This window comes from Choloepus didactylus, chromosome 2 (assembly GCF_015220235.1).
Source record: "Choloepus didactylus isolate mChoDid1 chromosome 2, mChoDid1.pri, whole genome shotgun sequence".
Taxonomy (NCBI): domain Eukaryota; kingdom Metazoa; phylum Chordata; class Mammalia; order Pilosa; family Megalonychidae; genus Choloepus; species Choloepus didactylus.
In genome coordinates, this window is record NC_051308.1 from 109,108,266 (window position 1) to 109,121,326 (window position 13,061).

A 13,061-nucleotide genomic window follows, 5' to 3' on the forward strand; every position below is an offset into this window, starting at 1 on the left:
CAAGCCTAACTCTCCTTTAATCTTCTCCACATTCCACAGGAAAATAAGGCCTAACTTGGTCTGTGGAAAGAGGATCCAGTCTCAAGAGTAATATGCCAATAAACCTGTTAGAGAAGGCGGTGACTTAATGTGGCTCAAAAGGCTAAGCCAACCTCAGTTGTCACCTTCTCAAATACTGAAAACTTATGGGGGGACTCGAATCCTCATTAAAATTAAACTGACTTCCCAACTTAGAAATTTTAGGATGCTAAAACACGAGCTTACTTCTTCAAGCTCAAGACTATACCTTCTCTGCAATATCACTCAGATTCAACCATTCTCTCTTTTCATTTCTAAATTCTTTATCCAGATCATGGTGATTTTACATCTGATTACTCTATTACTACTTTTTGCAGGTCCTTGAACATCCATTCCCCCTCCATCCCACATTGTTTTGCCCATAATGTTTTACTATCTTATGTGTGCCTCCATAGCGCCAAATAAAATCAGAATTTCTGATAGGTGCTATGAGAGCAATTCCCCAGGGAAAGCTGCCCTGTCTGTTCTCAGCTCCTCCTACATTCTACCTCACCCCTCTCTATTCTGGAGGAAAAAAAATTGACATCATTCCTTTCTTCTCCTCACTTCTGATGACATATTTTCCTACCTCTAGGTCTTTCTGACTGGCACAGAACTACTTGACTCCATTGTCCATGCCACCCAGCCTCTCCCAATCTTCAAATATCATCAGAAGGTTGCTTCTTCTGGCAAGATTCCAAGATTGTCTCAGTTGTATCCTACAAACCTCCAATGTTAGCTCTTGGTCCTCATTACCCCTCGGAGCACCACTAAATTTTACAATGAATCATCTCTCTTACTCTCTTACCTGTTTTGTTAGACAATAAATCCCCCCCAAATTGTCTCTTCTTTAATATGTATCCCTAAGTGCCTTGTACAATGCTTTGCATTCAATGAGCACTTATTATGAACTTGTGAACAAGCTAAACCATATGCAGAACATATGCCCAAATTCCACCAAGGGTTTACTGGGAAAAGAGAGGGAAAAGCATACACAATAACTTTTTCCACAATTCATTTACTGAACTGGGGCAGATGATTTAACAACAGATTACAAGGTACAGCTGGGAGAGAGGAGTTCTTGCTTTCCTTCAGAGGAGCCAGTTGTGCCATGGATGCTTGTAAATTTTCCAAAATGGCCATCTGTTGCTTGGCAAGCTGGGTCTGAAGCTGGAGATTGGCATACATACATTCTAGGAGCCCTAAGCATTCCTTGGGCTTGCAGTCAACTCCTGAAGGAAGAGCAATGGACGTGCAAAGAGTATAAAGGAGAGAGAATTTGTAATTGTACTGAGGTTGCAAGTGTGTACTAAGATGATCCTTCTAATCCCTTTGCACAACCCAAACCCAGATATACCTTTGCTCAGCTGTCATCTTCTCAGCGAGGCCCACCTAGCCACCCTATTTAAATTTGAAACCAATCACTGGAACTCACTACCCATCTCCCTTACTTTATTTTCCCCATAGTAGTTATTATCATATGGCATATTTTATACTACTTATTTATTTTTTGTCTAAGTCTCCCTTCTAGGATGTCAGCCCCAGAAAGGCAAGGATTTTTTGTCTGATTTGTACACTGCTGTATCGCAAGCACCTAGAAGAGTGTGTGGTGCATATAAGTGTTCAATAAATATTTCATAAGTGAATGAAATGGTCTGGGAGTGAGGCCTAACTTCTCTCTTAAGAACTCAGAGGATACCTGAGCCTTTATCTCTTACCTGACATAGTGTCTCACAGCAGTGACCTGAAGTTCTTCCTGTTATCTAACCTCAACTACTCTTGCTGCATCATTGGCCAATTTTTTTCCTGTTTTATATATATACATATTCTTTTATTTTGATGGGGCTAACATTTATTGTCTGCTTCATTCTTTTTTTTTAAAGCAGTTTTATTCGCACACCATACAATTTATCCACCATGTACAATCAATGGCTCTCAGTATAATCACAGAGTCGTGCTTTCATCACCACAATCAATTTTAGAACATTTTCATTACTCCGAAAAAAAAAAAAAAAAAAAAACCTCCATAGCCCTTATCCCCACCTATTATTGACACTTAGCATTGGTCTGGTACTTTGTTACATTTGATGGAAGAATATTATAATATTACTATCAAATATACTCCATGGTTTGCATTTGTTGTATTTTTTCCCATATACCACCCTATTATTAACACCTCATTACAATGACATACATTTGCTCTAGTTCATGGAAGAGCATTCTTATATTTGTACTATTAACCACCTTCATTGTCTACAACTGGGTTCACTATGTAAACAGTATCGAAACACTACTGATTTTTGTGTGTTGATCTTGTATCCCACTACTTTCCTGAACTCGCTTATTAACTCTAGCAGCTTTGTTGTAGATTTTTGTAGACTTTCTAAATATAGGATCATGTCACCTATAAATATTAAGTTTTACTTCTTCCTTTCTGATTTGGATACTGTGCCAGTTTGAATTTACTATGTCCCCCAGAAAAAGCCATATTCTTTGATGCAATCTTGTGGAGCAGATGTTTTAGTGCTGATTAGATTGGAATCCTTTGAGTGTTTCTATGGAGACATGACCCACCCAACTGTAGGTGATAACCCTGATGAGATAATTTCCATGGAGGCGTGGCCCCACCCATTCAGCATGGGCCTTGATTAGTTTACTGGAGCACTACATAAGCTTAGACAGAAGGAGAGAGCTTGCTATAGCCAAGAGGGACACTTTGAAGAATTCACAGAAGCTGAGAGAGTAGCTACAGATGAGAAATAGTTTGAAGACGGCTGTTGAAAGCAGACTCTTGCTCCGGAGAAGTTAAGAGAGAACAAACACCCCAAGAGCAACTAAGAGTGACATTTTTGAGGAACTGCAGCCTAGAGAGGAACGTCCTGGGAAAAAGCCATTTTGAACCCAGAACTTTGGAGCAGATGCCAGCCATGTGCCTTCCCAGCTAACAGAAGTTTTCTGGACACCACTGGCCAACCTCCAGTGAAGGTACCTGATTGCTGAAGTGTTACCTTGGACACTTTATGGCCTTAACTGTGTAACCAAATAAAGCCCCTTTTATAAAAGCCCATCCATCTCTGATGTTTTGCATTCCAGCAGCATTAGCAAACTAGAACAGATGCTTTTTATCATTTTCTTGTCTAATTGCTCCAGCTAGAACTTTGAGCACAATGCTGAATAACAGTGGTGACAGTGGGCATCCTTGTCCTGTTCCTGACCTTAGAGGAAAAGCTTTCAATCTTTCATCATTCAGTAGGAGACTAGCTGAGGAGTTTTCATATATGCCCTTTATCACGCTGAGGAAGTTTCCTTCGATTCCTATCTTTCGAAGTGTTTTCAACAAGAAGCAATGATGGATTTTGTCCAAAGCCTTCTCTGAGTCAATCAATATGATCATGTGTTTTTCCCCCTTCAATTTGTTAATATGGTATATTATGTTAATTGATTTTCTTGTGTTGAACCACCCTTGCACACCTGGAATAAAACCTACTTCATCATGGTGTATAATTCTTTCAACGTGCTGTTAGATTCAACTTGCTGGTATTTTGTTGAGGATTTTTGCATCATATTCATTAAAGCAATTGGTCTGTAATTTTTTTTTCTTGTAGCATCTTTATCTGGCTTTGGTATTAGGGTGGGGTTGCCTATATAGAATGAATTTAGGTAGTATTCCCTCCTCTTCAATTTTTTTGAAGAGTTTGAGCAGGGTCGGTATTAATAATTCTTCTTGGAATAATTGCGAGAATTCACCTGTGAAGCCATCTGGTCCTGGGCTTTTCTTCATTGGGAGGTGTTTTTTTTGTTTTTTTGTTTTTTGTTTTTTTTTTATTAAATTCAGTTTTATTGAAATACATTCACACACCATACAATTATCCATGGTATACAATCCACTGTCCACAGTATGATAACATAGTTATGCGTTCATCACCACAATCTATCTCTGAACATTTCCCTTACATCAGAAAGAACCAGAACAAGAATAAAAAATAAAAGTGAAAAAAGAACACCCAAATCATCCCCCCATCCCACCCCATTTGTCCTTTAGTTTTTATCCCCATTCCTCCACTCATCCATACACTAGATAAAGGGGGTGTGATCCACAAGGTCTTCACAATCACACTGTCACCCCTTGTAATCTACATTATTATATAATTGTCTTCAGGAGTCCAGACTGCTGGGTTGGAGTTTGGTAGTTTCAGGTATTTACTTCTAGCTATTCCAATACATTAAAGCCTAAGAGCTGTTATCTATACAGTGCATAAGAATGTCCACCAGAGTGACCTCTCGACTCCATTTGGAATCTCTCAGCCACTGAAACTATTTCATCTCATTTTGCATCCCCCTTTTGGTCAAGAAGATACTCTCAGTCCCACGATGCCGGGTCCACATTCATCCCCGGGAGTCATACTCTGTGTTGCCAGGGAGATTTACACCCCTGGGAGTCGGGTCCCACGTAGGGGGGAGGGCAGTGAGTTCACCTGTCGAGATGGCTAAGTTAGGGAGAGAGAGGGCCACATCTGAGCAACAAAGAGGTACTCAGGGGGAGACTCTTAGGCACCATTACATACAACTTTAGACTCTCCTTTGCGGTAATGAGCTTCATAAGGGCAAGTCCCATGCTCGAGGGCTCAGCACATCAAACCACCAGTCCCAATGTTTGTGACAACATCAACACCAGTCCAGGTGAGGATGTCCAACACATCCGCACCTTCCCCCAGATCCTCGGGGCTGGGGAGGGGGAGGCTGTAAATATATTTTTTATTATCTGCCCAAATTACTCTAGGATGTGTCACTATTTCACTCCAGCCTATACTAACCTACCATATCTCACTTCCTATTCAAAGTTCCATGCAACTGTGGTGTTTGAACAAATCGACAGTAGAGTTGTACCATTTAGAAAATTTAGATCCTGTACCAAATAGATATCTATTCCCTTGATCTCACATGAAAGTTGAAGTTTTAAAACACAATCAGTTTCAACCTTTACCCTTTGGCCTGGCTTGCCCTGGTCTTAACCAGACCTGCTTCATTCATATCTCTAATTGAAGTCTGGGCTCTTTTTCAGCTTTTTTTTTTTTTTTTTTTTTGACAGTGGCTGTATGCACTAATACTGACATTGATATCTGTCGAGCTCTAGCTCTGAGTTTCAGGTGTCTCAGAGATATGCATTGTTCCAGAGACCAATCAGGTTATACGCTAGGGGATCAGCATCTCAAAGTTTAGAGACAGGCCTTACAATTCAGGGATAGAGTTAACTGCTGTAAGAGCTTACAATCTAGGGACTATTACAATTATTGTGTCCACGTTAGGCTATGTTCTAAGATTCAATTCTGAATTTACACATTGTAGTTAGTCCATATTGGTGAGGCATCATCCCTCTCACCATGTTTTCTCCAACACTTTTACTCCTCTCTATATATTTTCCTACAATTTTACAGTTATATTCACATACCATACATTTATCCACAGTGTACAATCATTTGTTCACGGTATCATCATAAAGTTGTACATTTATCACCACAATCAGCACTTGAACATACTGATTACTACAAGAATTTTTTTTTTTTTTTAGCAATAAGAAAAAATGATAAAAAGAAAAATAACATGTCATACAATACAATATACTACTAAGGACAGCAAATAACACCACTACCAAGAATCCCATATTACTCCCCTATATTCCCCTCTCATATACATTTAGCATTGACATATTGCCTTTGTTACATTTAATGGAGGTATATTACAATGCTACTGTTGACCATAGACTCCAGTTTGCTTTGATTATGTTTTTTCCGTTGGGAGGTTTTTGATGACTGATTCAATCTCTTTACTTGTGACTGGTTTGTTAATGTCTTCTACTTCTTCTAGAGTCAATGTAGGTTGTTTATTTCTAGGAAACTGCCCATTTCATCTAAGTTGTCTAATTTGTCAGCAGACAACTGTCATAGTATCCTAGTATGATCTTTTTCATTTCTGTGGGGTCAGTAGTAATGCCGCCCCCCACTTCTGATTTTATTTATTTGCATTTTCTCTCTTTTTGTCTTTGTCAGTCTAGCTAAGGGTTTGTCAATTTTATTGATCTTCTCAAAGAACCAACTTTTGGTTTTGTTGATTCTATTATTTTTTTTTCCTCAATTTTATTTATTTCTGCTCAAATTGCTATTTCCTTTTGCTTGCTTTGGTGTTTGCTATTCTTTTTCTAGCTCCTCTAAGCATGCAGTTAGGTCTTTGATTTTAGCTCTTTCTTCCTTCTTAACGTAGGCATTTAGGATTATAAATGATCCCTGTAGCGCTGCCTTCACTGTGTCCCGTAAGTTTGGATATGTTGTGTTCTCATTTTCAATCATCTTGAGATGTTTACTGATTTCTCTTGTAATTTCTACTTTGACTCACTGATTGTTTAAGAGTGTGTTGTTTAACCTCTCTATATTTGTGAATTTTCCAGTTCTCTGCCTGTTATTGAATTCTGACTTCATTCCATTATGATCAGAGAATGTGCTTTGTATAATTTCAGTCTTTTAAAATTTATTGAGACCTGCTTTGTGACCCAACATGTGGTCTATCCTGGAGAATGATCCATGAACACCTGAGAAGAATGCATATCCTGTAGTTTCGGGCTGCAATGTTCTGTATATGTCTTTTAGGTCTAGTTCATTTATCATATTATTCAAGTTCTCTGTTTCCTTACTGATCCTCTGTCTAGATGTTCTATCTATTGAGAGAGTGGCATATTAAAGTCTCCAACTTATTACCGTAGAGACACATATTATTCCCTTCAGTGTTTGCCTCATGTATTTTGGGGCACCCTGGTTAAGTCCATAAATATTTATGATTGTTATTTCTTCCTGGTGGATTGCCTCTTTTATTAATAAATAATGTCCTTCTTTGTCTCATAACATTTTTGCATTTAAAGTCTATTTTGTCTGATATTAAGTATAGCTACCTCAGCTATTTGGGGTTACTGTTTGCATAGAACATCTTTTTCCAGCCTTTCATTTCCCACCTCTTTGTATCCTTGGGTCTAAGGTGAGTCTCATGTAGACAGCATATAGATGGATCATATTTTTTACCCATTCTGCCAATCTGTGCCTTTCGATTAGGGAGTTTAAGCCATTATCATTCTGTGTTATTACTGTAAAGGCAGTACTTATTTCAACCATTTTATACTTTGGCTTTTGTAAATCATATCCTTTTTTTGTCTCTCTTTTTATCCTTTTAGTTATGCTTACTGATAATTTTCATTTCTACACTCTCCTCCAAGGTTCTCTCACCTGTTTTTTTCTTTTCAGCTCACAGAACTCCTTATATTCTTGTAGGACAGGTCTCTTGTTGAAGAATTCTCTCAGGTTCTGTTTATCTGTGAATATTTTAAACTCTCCCTCTGTTTTGAAGGACGGTTTTGCCGGATAAAGAATTCTTGGCTGGCAGCTTTTCTTTTTCAGTATCTTAAATATATCATACCACTGCCTTCTCACTTCCATGATTTCTGATGAGAAATTGGCAGTCTTATTGAGTATCTCTGTATGTGATGGATCACTTTTGCTGCTTTCAGAATTCTCTATTTTTGGCAGTTGACAGTATGATTAGTATGTGTCTTGGAATGGTCTATTCAAAATTATTGTTTGAAGTATGTTGTGCTTCTTGGATATGTATATTTTTATCTTTTATAAAAGTTGGGAAATTTTCGGCCATTATTTTCTCAAATATTCTTTCTGCCCCCTTTCCCCTCTCTTCTCCTTCCGGGACACCTGTGATTTGTATGTTTGTGTACTTCCTGCTGTCATTCAATTCCCTGAGACCCCACTCAATTTTTTCCATCATTTTCTCTATCTGTTCTTTTATTTGTTTGATTTCAGATGCCTGTTTTCTAGCTTGCTGATCCTTTCTTCTGCCTGTTCAAATTTGCTGTTGTATGCCTACAGTTTATTTTTAATCTCATCTATTGTGCCTTTCATTCCCATAAGTTGTTATTTTTCTTTGCATGCTTTCAAATTCTTCTTTATGTTCACCCAGTGTCTTAATATCCCTTATCTCTTTAGCTATATTTTCCTTCATCTCGTTGAATTGATTTAGGAGATTTGTTTGCATATTTTTGATCAGTTGTTTCAAATTCTGTATCTCCTCCAACTTTTTAATTTGTTCCCTTGACTGGGCCATGTCTTCCTGTTTCTTTGTAGCGCTTGTAATTTCTTGCTGCTATCTGGGCATCTGATTATCTTGATGAGATTATTCTGAAGGTCAGTTTCTCTCTCTTGTCTAGGATTTTGTTATTGGTTGGGTTTGTGTTCAGGTTTTTCTTTGACCCTTGGTTTGTCGGTATTTCCCAGTCAGAACAGGGCCAGGGACCCACGCTAGAGGCAGACCCTGTGGAGAAGGTCAGGAAAGACACCAAAAAGTCCCCCCCCCCCCAGCTCCCCAGGGCAGTGCTTTCCTGGCCTGCTCAGCAGATGGTACTCTGGCAACCTATTTTCCCCAGCCCAACTGAGACAGTGTCCTTTTAGCCCTCTGGCAGCTTGCCTCTGATGCCAAAACAATGGCATGGTGGCGTCTGTCTGGGACAGGCTAAAGCAGCAGAACCTAGCAGTCTAAATACACTGTCCAACAGCTGGATCAGTACTGGGCCATATCCTCTTCTGTTCTGGCAGAAGAGGACTTCCGTGGCCCTCCCACTCTGTAGCAGCCAGTCAGGCAGGGACCAGGACAACCCGAACCTGCTTGCCACAAGGATGGGGAATGGGCGCCAGGAGCCTCTGCCGTGCTAGTTACTCAGATTTCCAGCACCACTTCTCAGTCTCTTCGTCCAGCTCTTTCCTGGATCTGTGCAGTACTCCCCTGGTCTTCAAAGCCCCAGAACAGTTTATTTTGGACAGTTTCTATCAGTCCACTAGTTGTTTCTGGAAGAGGAGTGGGCCCTGCAACCCCTATTCTGCCATCTTCCCAGCTGTCCGTCTGCTTTTCTAATGTTATATTATCTATTGTTTGTTTATTCATTGGTCCTGACTCCTTTGTTAGACCCTGAGGTCCTCAAAAACATGGATCTTGACGGTGTAGAGTCCTGTTAAGCTCCTTACAGGTATGCCAAATACCCACTGACTTCCCCAGGGCAGGATGAATACCTGAAATTCAAAGAAACTGAGACTGACCTAACAGTCACTAGTTCCTTCCCAAGCCTCCTGTTTACTAACTTTACTAGTAAGAAACAACATTTTCATTTCATTCCTGCTTAGTCTAGCAAAAGTAGTAATAACAAAGGAAACAACACAAAATGGTAGAACCAGGAAGAATGAAATCAATTAAATGAATAATCAACAAGGTGCCAATGAAACATCTAGAAGTGCCTCAACATAGAGTTGGTGGCCAGATCAAAAGGAGAAAGCCTGGGCCACCTCCCTCTGTGTAATCCCTCCCCACTGCTGAGTTCATTTGGGAAACCCTCCCCATATCCTTACCTGAGAACAGCTCTGTTGTCTGGATGTTCAGGAAAGCAGTTGGGGAATTTGTTTGAAGATTAATATAGCTGGGGGAGGGTTTGGCTCGACAAAGTGGTACAGCACCACCTTCCTCTTTGGCTAGAACAAATTCAGAGGCAACTAAGTCAGAGCTCATTCCAAGAATAGATGGCCTTTCCAATTAGATTCTGAACCTGAAAAACAGGTGCTGAGGTCCTACCCTGAGTATCTTCAAGGAAAGATATCTAAGACAAACAACAAAGGAAATAGAGTGGGACCAAGGGAAACCAAGCCGGAGTGGGGTAAGCTAAAATCTAATTTGCTCACATCTTACAAGTGCTTACTGATATGTGATACATGCCTACCACTGTGCTAGATGTTAGGGAAAAACAAAAGAGGAAGACACGGTTTCTCAGGCAGATAATATCTAGTAGGGAGACAAATCAGAAGCAGATAAAACAGTGATAAAACAACACAAGGACATAAACAAATCTGACAGTCTGGAGCAAAACTAAGGTCTTTTATCTTTTAGTTATACTAATTGTGATTAAATGTAAAGTGAATGTTTCAAAAAAAACGGGATACATCAATATGAGTGCACTAGTCAGAAAAGGCTCCACACAGGTGGAAGACATTTACTGACCTTGAAAACTTGGGAAGTTTTTGATGAGCAGAAAACACTTTCCAAATGTGGAGAAGGAGGACAGCATGAGCAAAGGCAAGGAAGTAAGAATATGGCTGGGATGGTCAGGAACCCTGGGAAACTGGCTAGAATTAGGAGTGAAGAGGAGTAAAAAAACGAGATGGACTCTGGAATACCCTTTACAATAGTAAATATGAGACGTTTAGGCTTTCTCCTGAATACAGTGGAAAGCCATTGACCCTTCTGGGGTTAGGAAGTATGATGTAAGTGGTATTTTGATTAATCTATAGGTATTCAACAGAATATGTTGGACATGGAAGAAGTTCTAAATGGGAAAAGAGGACCTTAGCAAAAACAGTTAAGTTAGAAGGAAAAACTGATTTGTACCCCATTCATTCATATACGTAAGAGGTATCTAAGTGCCTACTATGTGTAAGCCGCTGAGATTACCATAGTGAGCTGAACAGATGTGGTCCCTCCTCTCATGGAATGGACAGTCTTAAAGTATAGACAGTCATTGAGCGAGCATGTTATTACACCTGGATAAATGCAACAAGAGCACCTAATCTAGTTCATGGAGCTGTGAAATACAATCTGAGGAATTGATATCTCAGCTGGCATCTGAAGGATGAAGCTAAAGCAGGTACCTCTTCATGAAAAACAAGCCTGGGGACAGAGGCATGACAAGTAGTCTGTATGGAGGAAGATGTCTTATTCTTGTCCTTTATCCAAGGTCTAACAGAAGGAATTGCCTGGTAAGGAAGAAGTGCTCAGCCATAGATGCCAGCATGAGGTGCTTTCAGTCTGGAAAGTCACTGAGCCCTAAGAAAACTAAATCAGTTACTCTTGGTGAGGGAATTATTATTATTTTTTTTTTTTGTACAGGGTTTGAGGATTTTCTAAGGCCTACAATATCCATCTTCTCTTCCTGCTTGCTCCAAAGTCATCAGTCATTTGATGATTCATATAGAGCAGTATGGAGATAGAAGCTGAAATTCATTTCTCAATTCACCACATGAAAATTTGTTAATTTCCGTGCAAATGCACTTCGAAATTATTTGAGCCCATCCTGTGTGTATGAGGATGTGCTATCTACTGGACTGTAAAGTTTGAAGAATCTTTTACTCACAATCTGTACTAAAGGAACGATATTTCTCATCAGATAATGTATAATAGAGGACTAGGTTGGGGAGCAGTAAAAGAAGGAAGGATGGAGAAAATAATAAAAAGTGCTTAATATACCTTATCTTAAACATTTCCCTCAACAACCCTAAGAGATAAATAGCATTAATCCCCATTTTATTTGAGGAAACTTGTTAGGAAACTTTTTCAAGATTCCACAATTACTACATAGCAGTGCTGGAATTAAAAGTTGGGCCCATAAATGCCAAAGTTGTGCTCTTTACCACTGCACTATATATGCTGTGAAAAGAGCTAGCTAAATCTATATTTGAACCATGGAAGAGTGGCCCTCTCAGGTAAAGGAAGCTACTCCACTACAGTTAAGTGGGCAGGTTCTGGAGTCCTACTGCTTAAGGCATTTTCCTGACCACAGTGGGACTGTCTCACTCAACTCATTATCTGTTTACTCTAGTCAGCATCATGTCTTCAGGGATCCCTAGACACAAAGTCTTGTTACAATTATCATAGGAGAAGTTTATCTAATAAATTAGTTCACACATATTATTGAACAAGTACTATATAAAGAGATACAGTTCTAGACACTAGGAATACAGCAATGTTCCTATTTAGTAGGAAATGCAGAATAAACACAAACACCTTCCAATTAACCAAGTAACAGGGAAAAGCATATATACAACTAGAATCATTTTTCCAAATGCTGAGGAATTTAAGGGAGGGGAAGCTTTTAAGGGAGGGGAAGCAGGGTCTCTGACACACACCTTTTCTGTTAGTAGGATGACTAGTGGGCTGCTCCATCTGAACACCAACAGGTGTGGTACCTCGGAAAGAATCATAGCATCACATGATCAACAAACCATGCTATTATTTCTACTATTGACAACTTTATAAATAATCTTCAGCAAGTTTCAAACTGTTCAATTAGGGTGAAAGGGTGTGCTCTATTTCAAGGCGAAATATGTTACTTATTAATAATGTATTATTGCTGCCTTTCTTTTGGACAAAATAGTAATTTAACCAAACACAAACCTTAAATTTCCTAAGAATGGGTCACAAAATCCCAATAGAAAGCAGCCCCAATTACTCCCTAGTTTAACAGGGTGTTCTCTTCATGTTTAATTTCTGCAGTATCAGTCCTTTTCCTGTCCTGTATGTTAATTTTAAAAATCCGGCTCCCCATCATCATACTTAACAGATTAGCAATTGAGTACATGGTGGGTGGGTGGGTGGGTGGGAAGTGGGGGGAGTGTAGTAGGGAGGCTGCCATGGGGAAAGAAAACCGCAAAGTACTAGATGGAATATTTGAGGAGAAGTTTTACATAGACAAACTCAAGAAAAATGTAAGCCATCACCCTCCGGTACTGCTCACAGCCTCAGGAGAAATCACAAGCTTAAGAAGGGAAAGGTTCACACATAGCAACGAGCACAAAGCGATGAACCACAACTCCCAGCGTGCCCGGAAGAAAGGATCATTCCCGCCCAGCCCGCGAGGACTACAATTCCCATCTCGCCCCACATCAAACCGGCCGAGTCTTTCCTAAACGGCCAGTTGAAATTCCGACCCTCTGTTCCTTGCCGTTGCTAAAGCCGGAACAAAACAGTGGAAACTGTCACGCTTTCCTTGACTTCCACGGTCCGAAAGGAACCCAGGAGCAAGGCAGTTTAAAGCTCTCACCTGCGGCGTTAATCGAAAACCTCAACCCCACCGCCCGCCCCCACTGTAGTTGATGCGCATGCGCAGTGGGGTGTCTCCCAACTGCCCGAGCTTTGGCACT

The 13,061-nt window shown here is 39.9% G+C and overlaps 1 protein-coding gene across 4 annotated transcripts; it reads right to left on the reverse strand.

Moving 5' to 3' along the window:
• Nucleotides 1-1,055: 1,055 nt before the first annotated feature.
• TSACC (TSSK6 activating cochaperone) lies at nt 1,056-13,034 on the reverse strand. Of its 4 annotated transcripts, XM_037825734.1 has the most exons (6): nt 12,962-13,004; nt 12,048-12,107; nt 10,794-10,968; nt 10,147-10,271; nt 9,504-9,623; nt 1,056-1,289 (listed from the first exon to the last, which is right to left on the reverse strand). In XM_037825734.1, exons 3-6 carry the CDS (start codon nt 10,826-10,828, stop codon nt 1,072-1,074), a joined length of 498 nt encoding a protein of 165 aa, XP_037681662.1. In that variant the 5' UTR covers nt 10,829-10,968; nt 12,048-12,107; nt 12,962-13,004; the 3' UTR covers nt 1,056-1,071. The 4 variants fall into 4 exon arrangements, with proteins under 4 accessions (XP_037681662.1, XP_037681663.1, XP_037681665.1 ...); XM_037825735.1 differs by lacking the exon at nt 10,794-10,968 and having other exon boundaries at nt 12,962-13,034; XM_037825737.1 differs by lacking the exons at nt 10,147-10,271; nt 10,794-10,968 and having other exon boundaries at nt 12,962-13,008.
• Between the last annotated feature and the right edge of the window lie 27 nt (nt 13,035-13,061).

What these genes read in the sequence shown, in the direction of transcription:
- TSACC (XM_037825734.1), bottom strand. Translation starts at nt 10,828, where the DNA reads ATGCCTCTGTCCCCAGGCTTGTTTTTCATGAAGAG. An exon ending in AAACTTCCCAAGTTTTCAAG is followed by an intron (nt 9,624 to 10,146) that starts GTCAGTAAATGT and finishes AATTTGTTCTAG; the next exon opens with CCAAAGAGGAAGGTGGTGCT. An exon ending in GACAACAGAGCTGTTCTCAG is followed by an intron (nt 1,290 to 9,503) that starts GTAAGGATATGG and finishes CTCTTCCTTCAG; the next exon opens with GAGTTGACTGCAAGCCCAAG.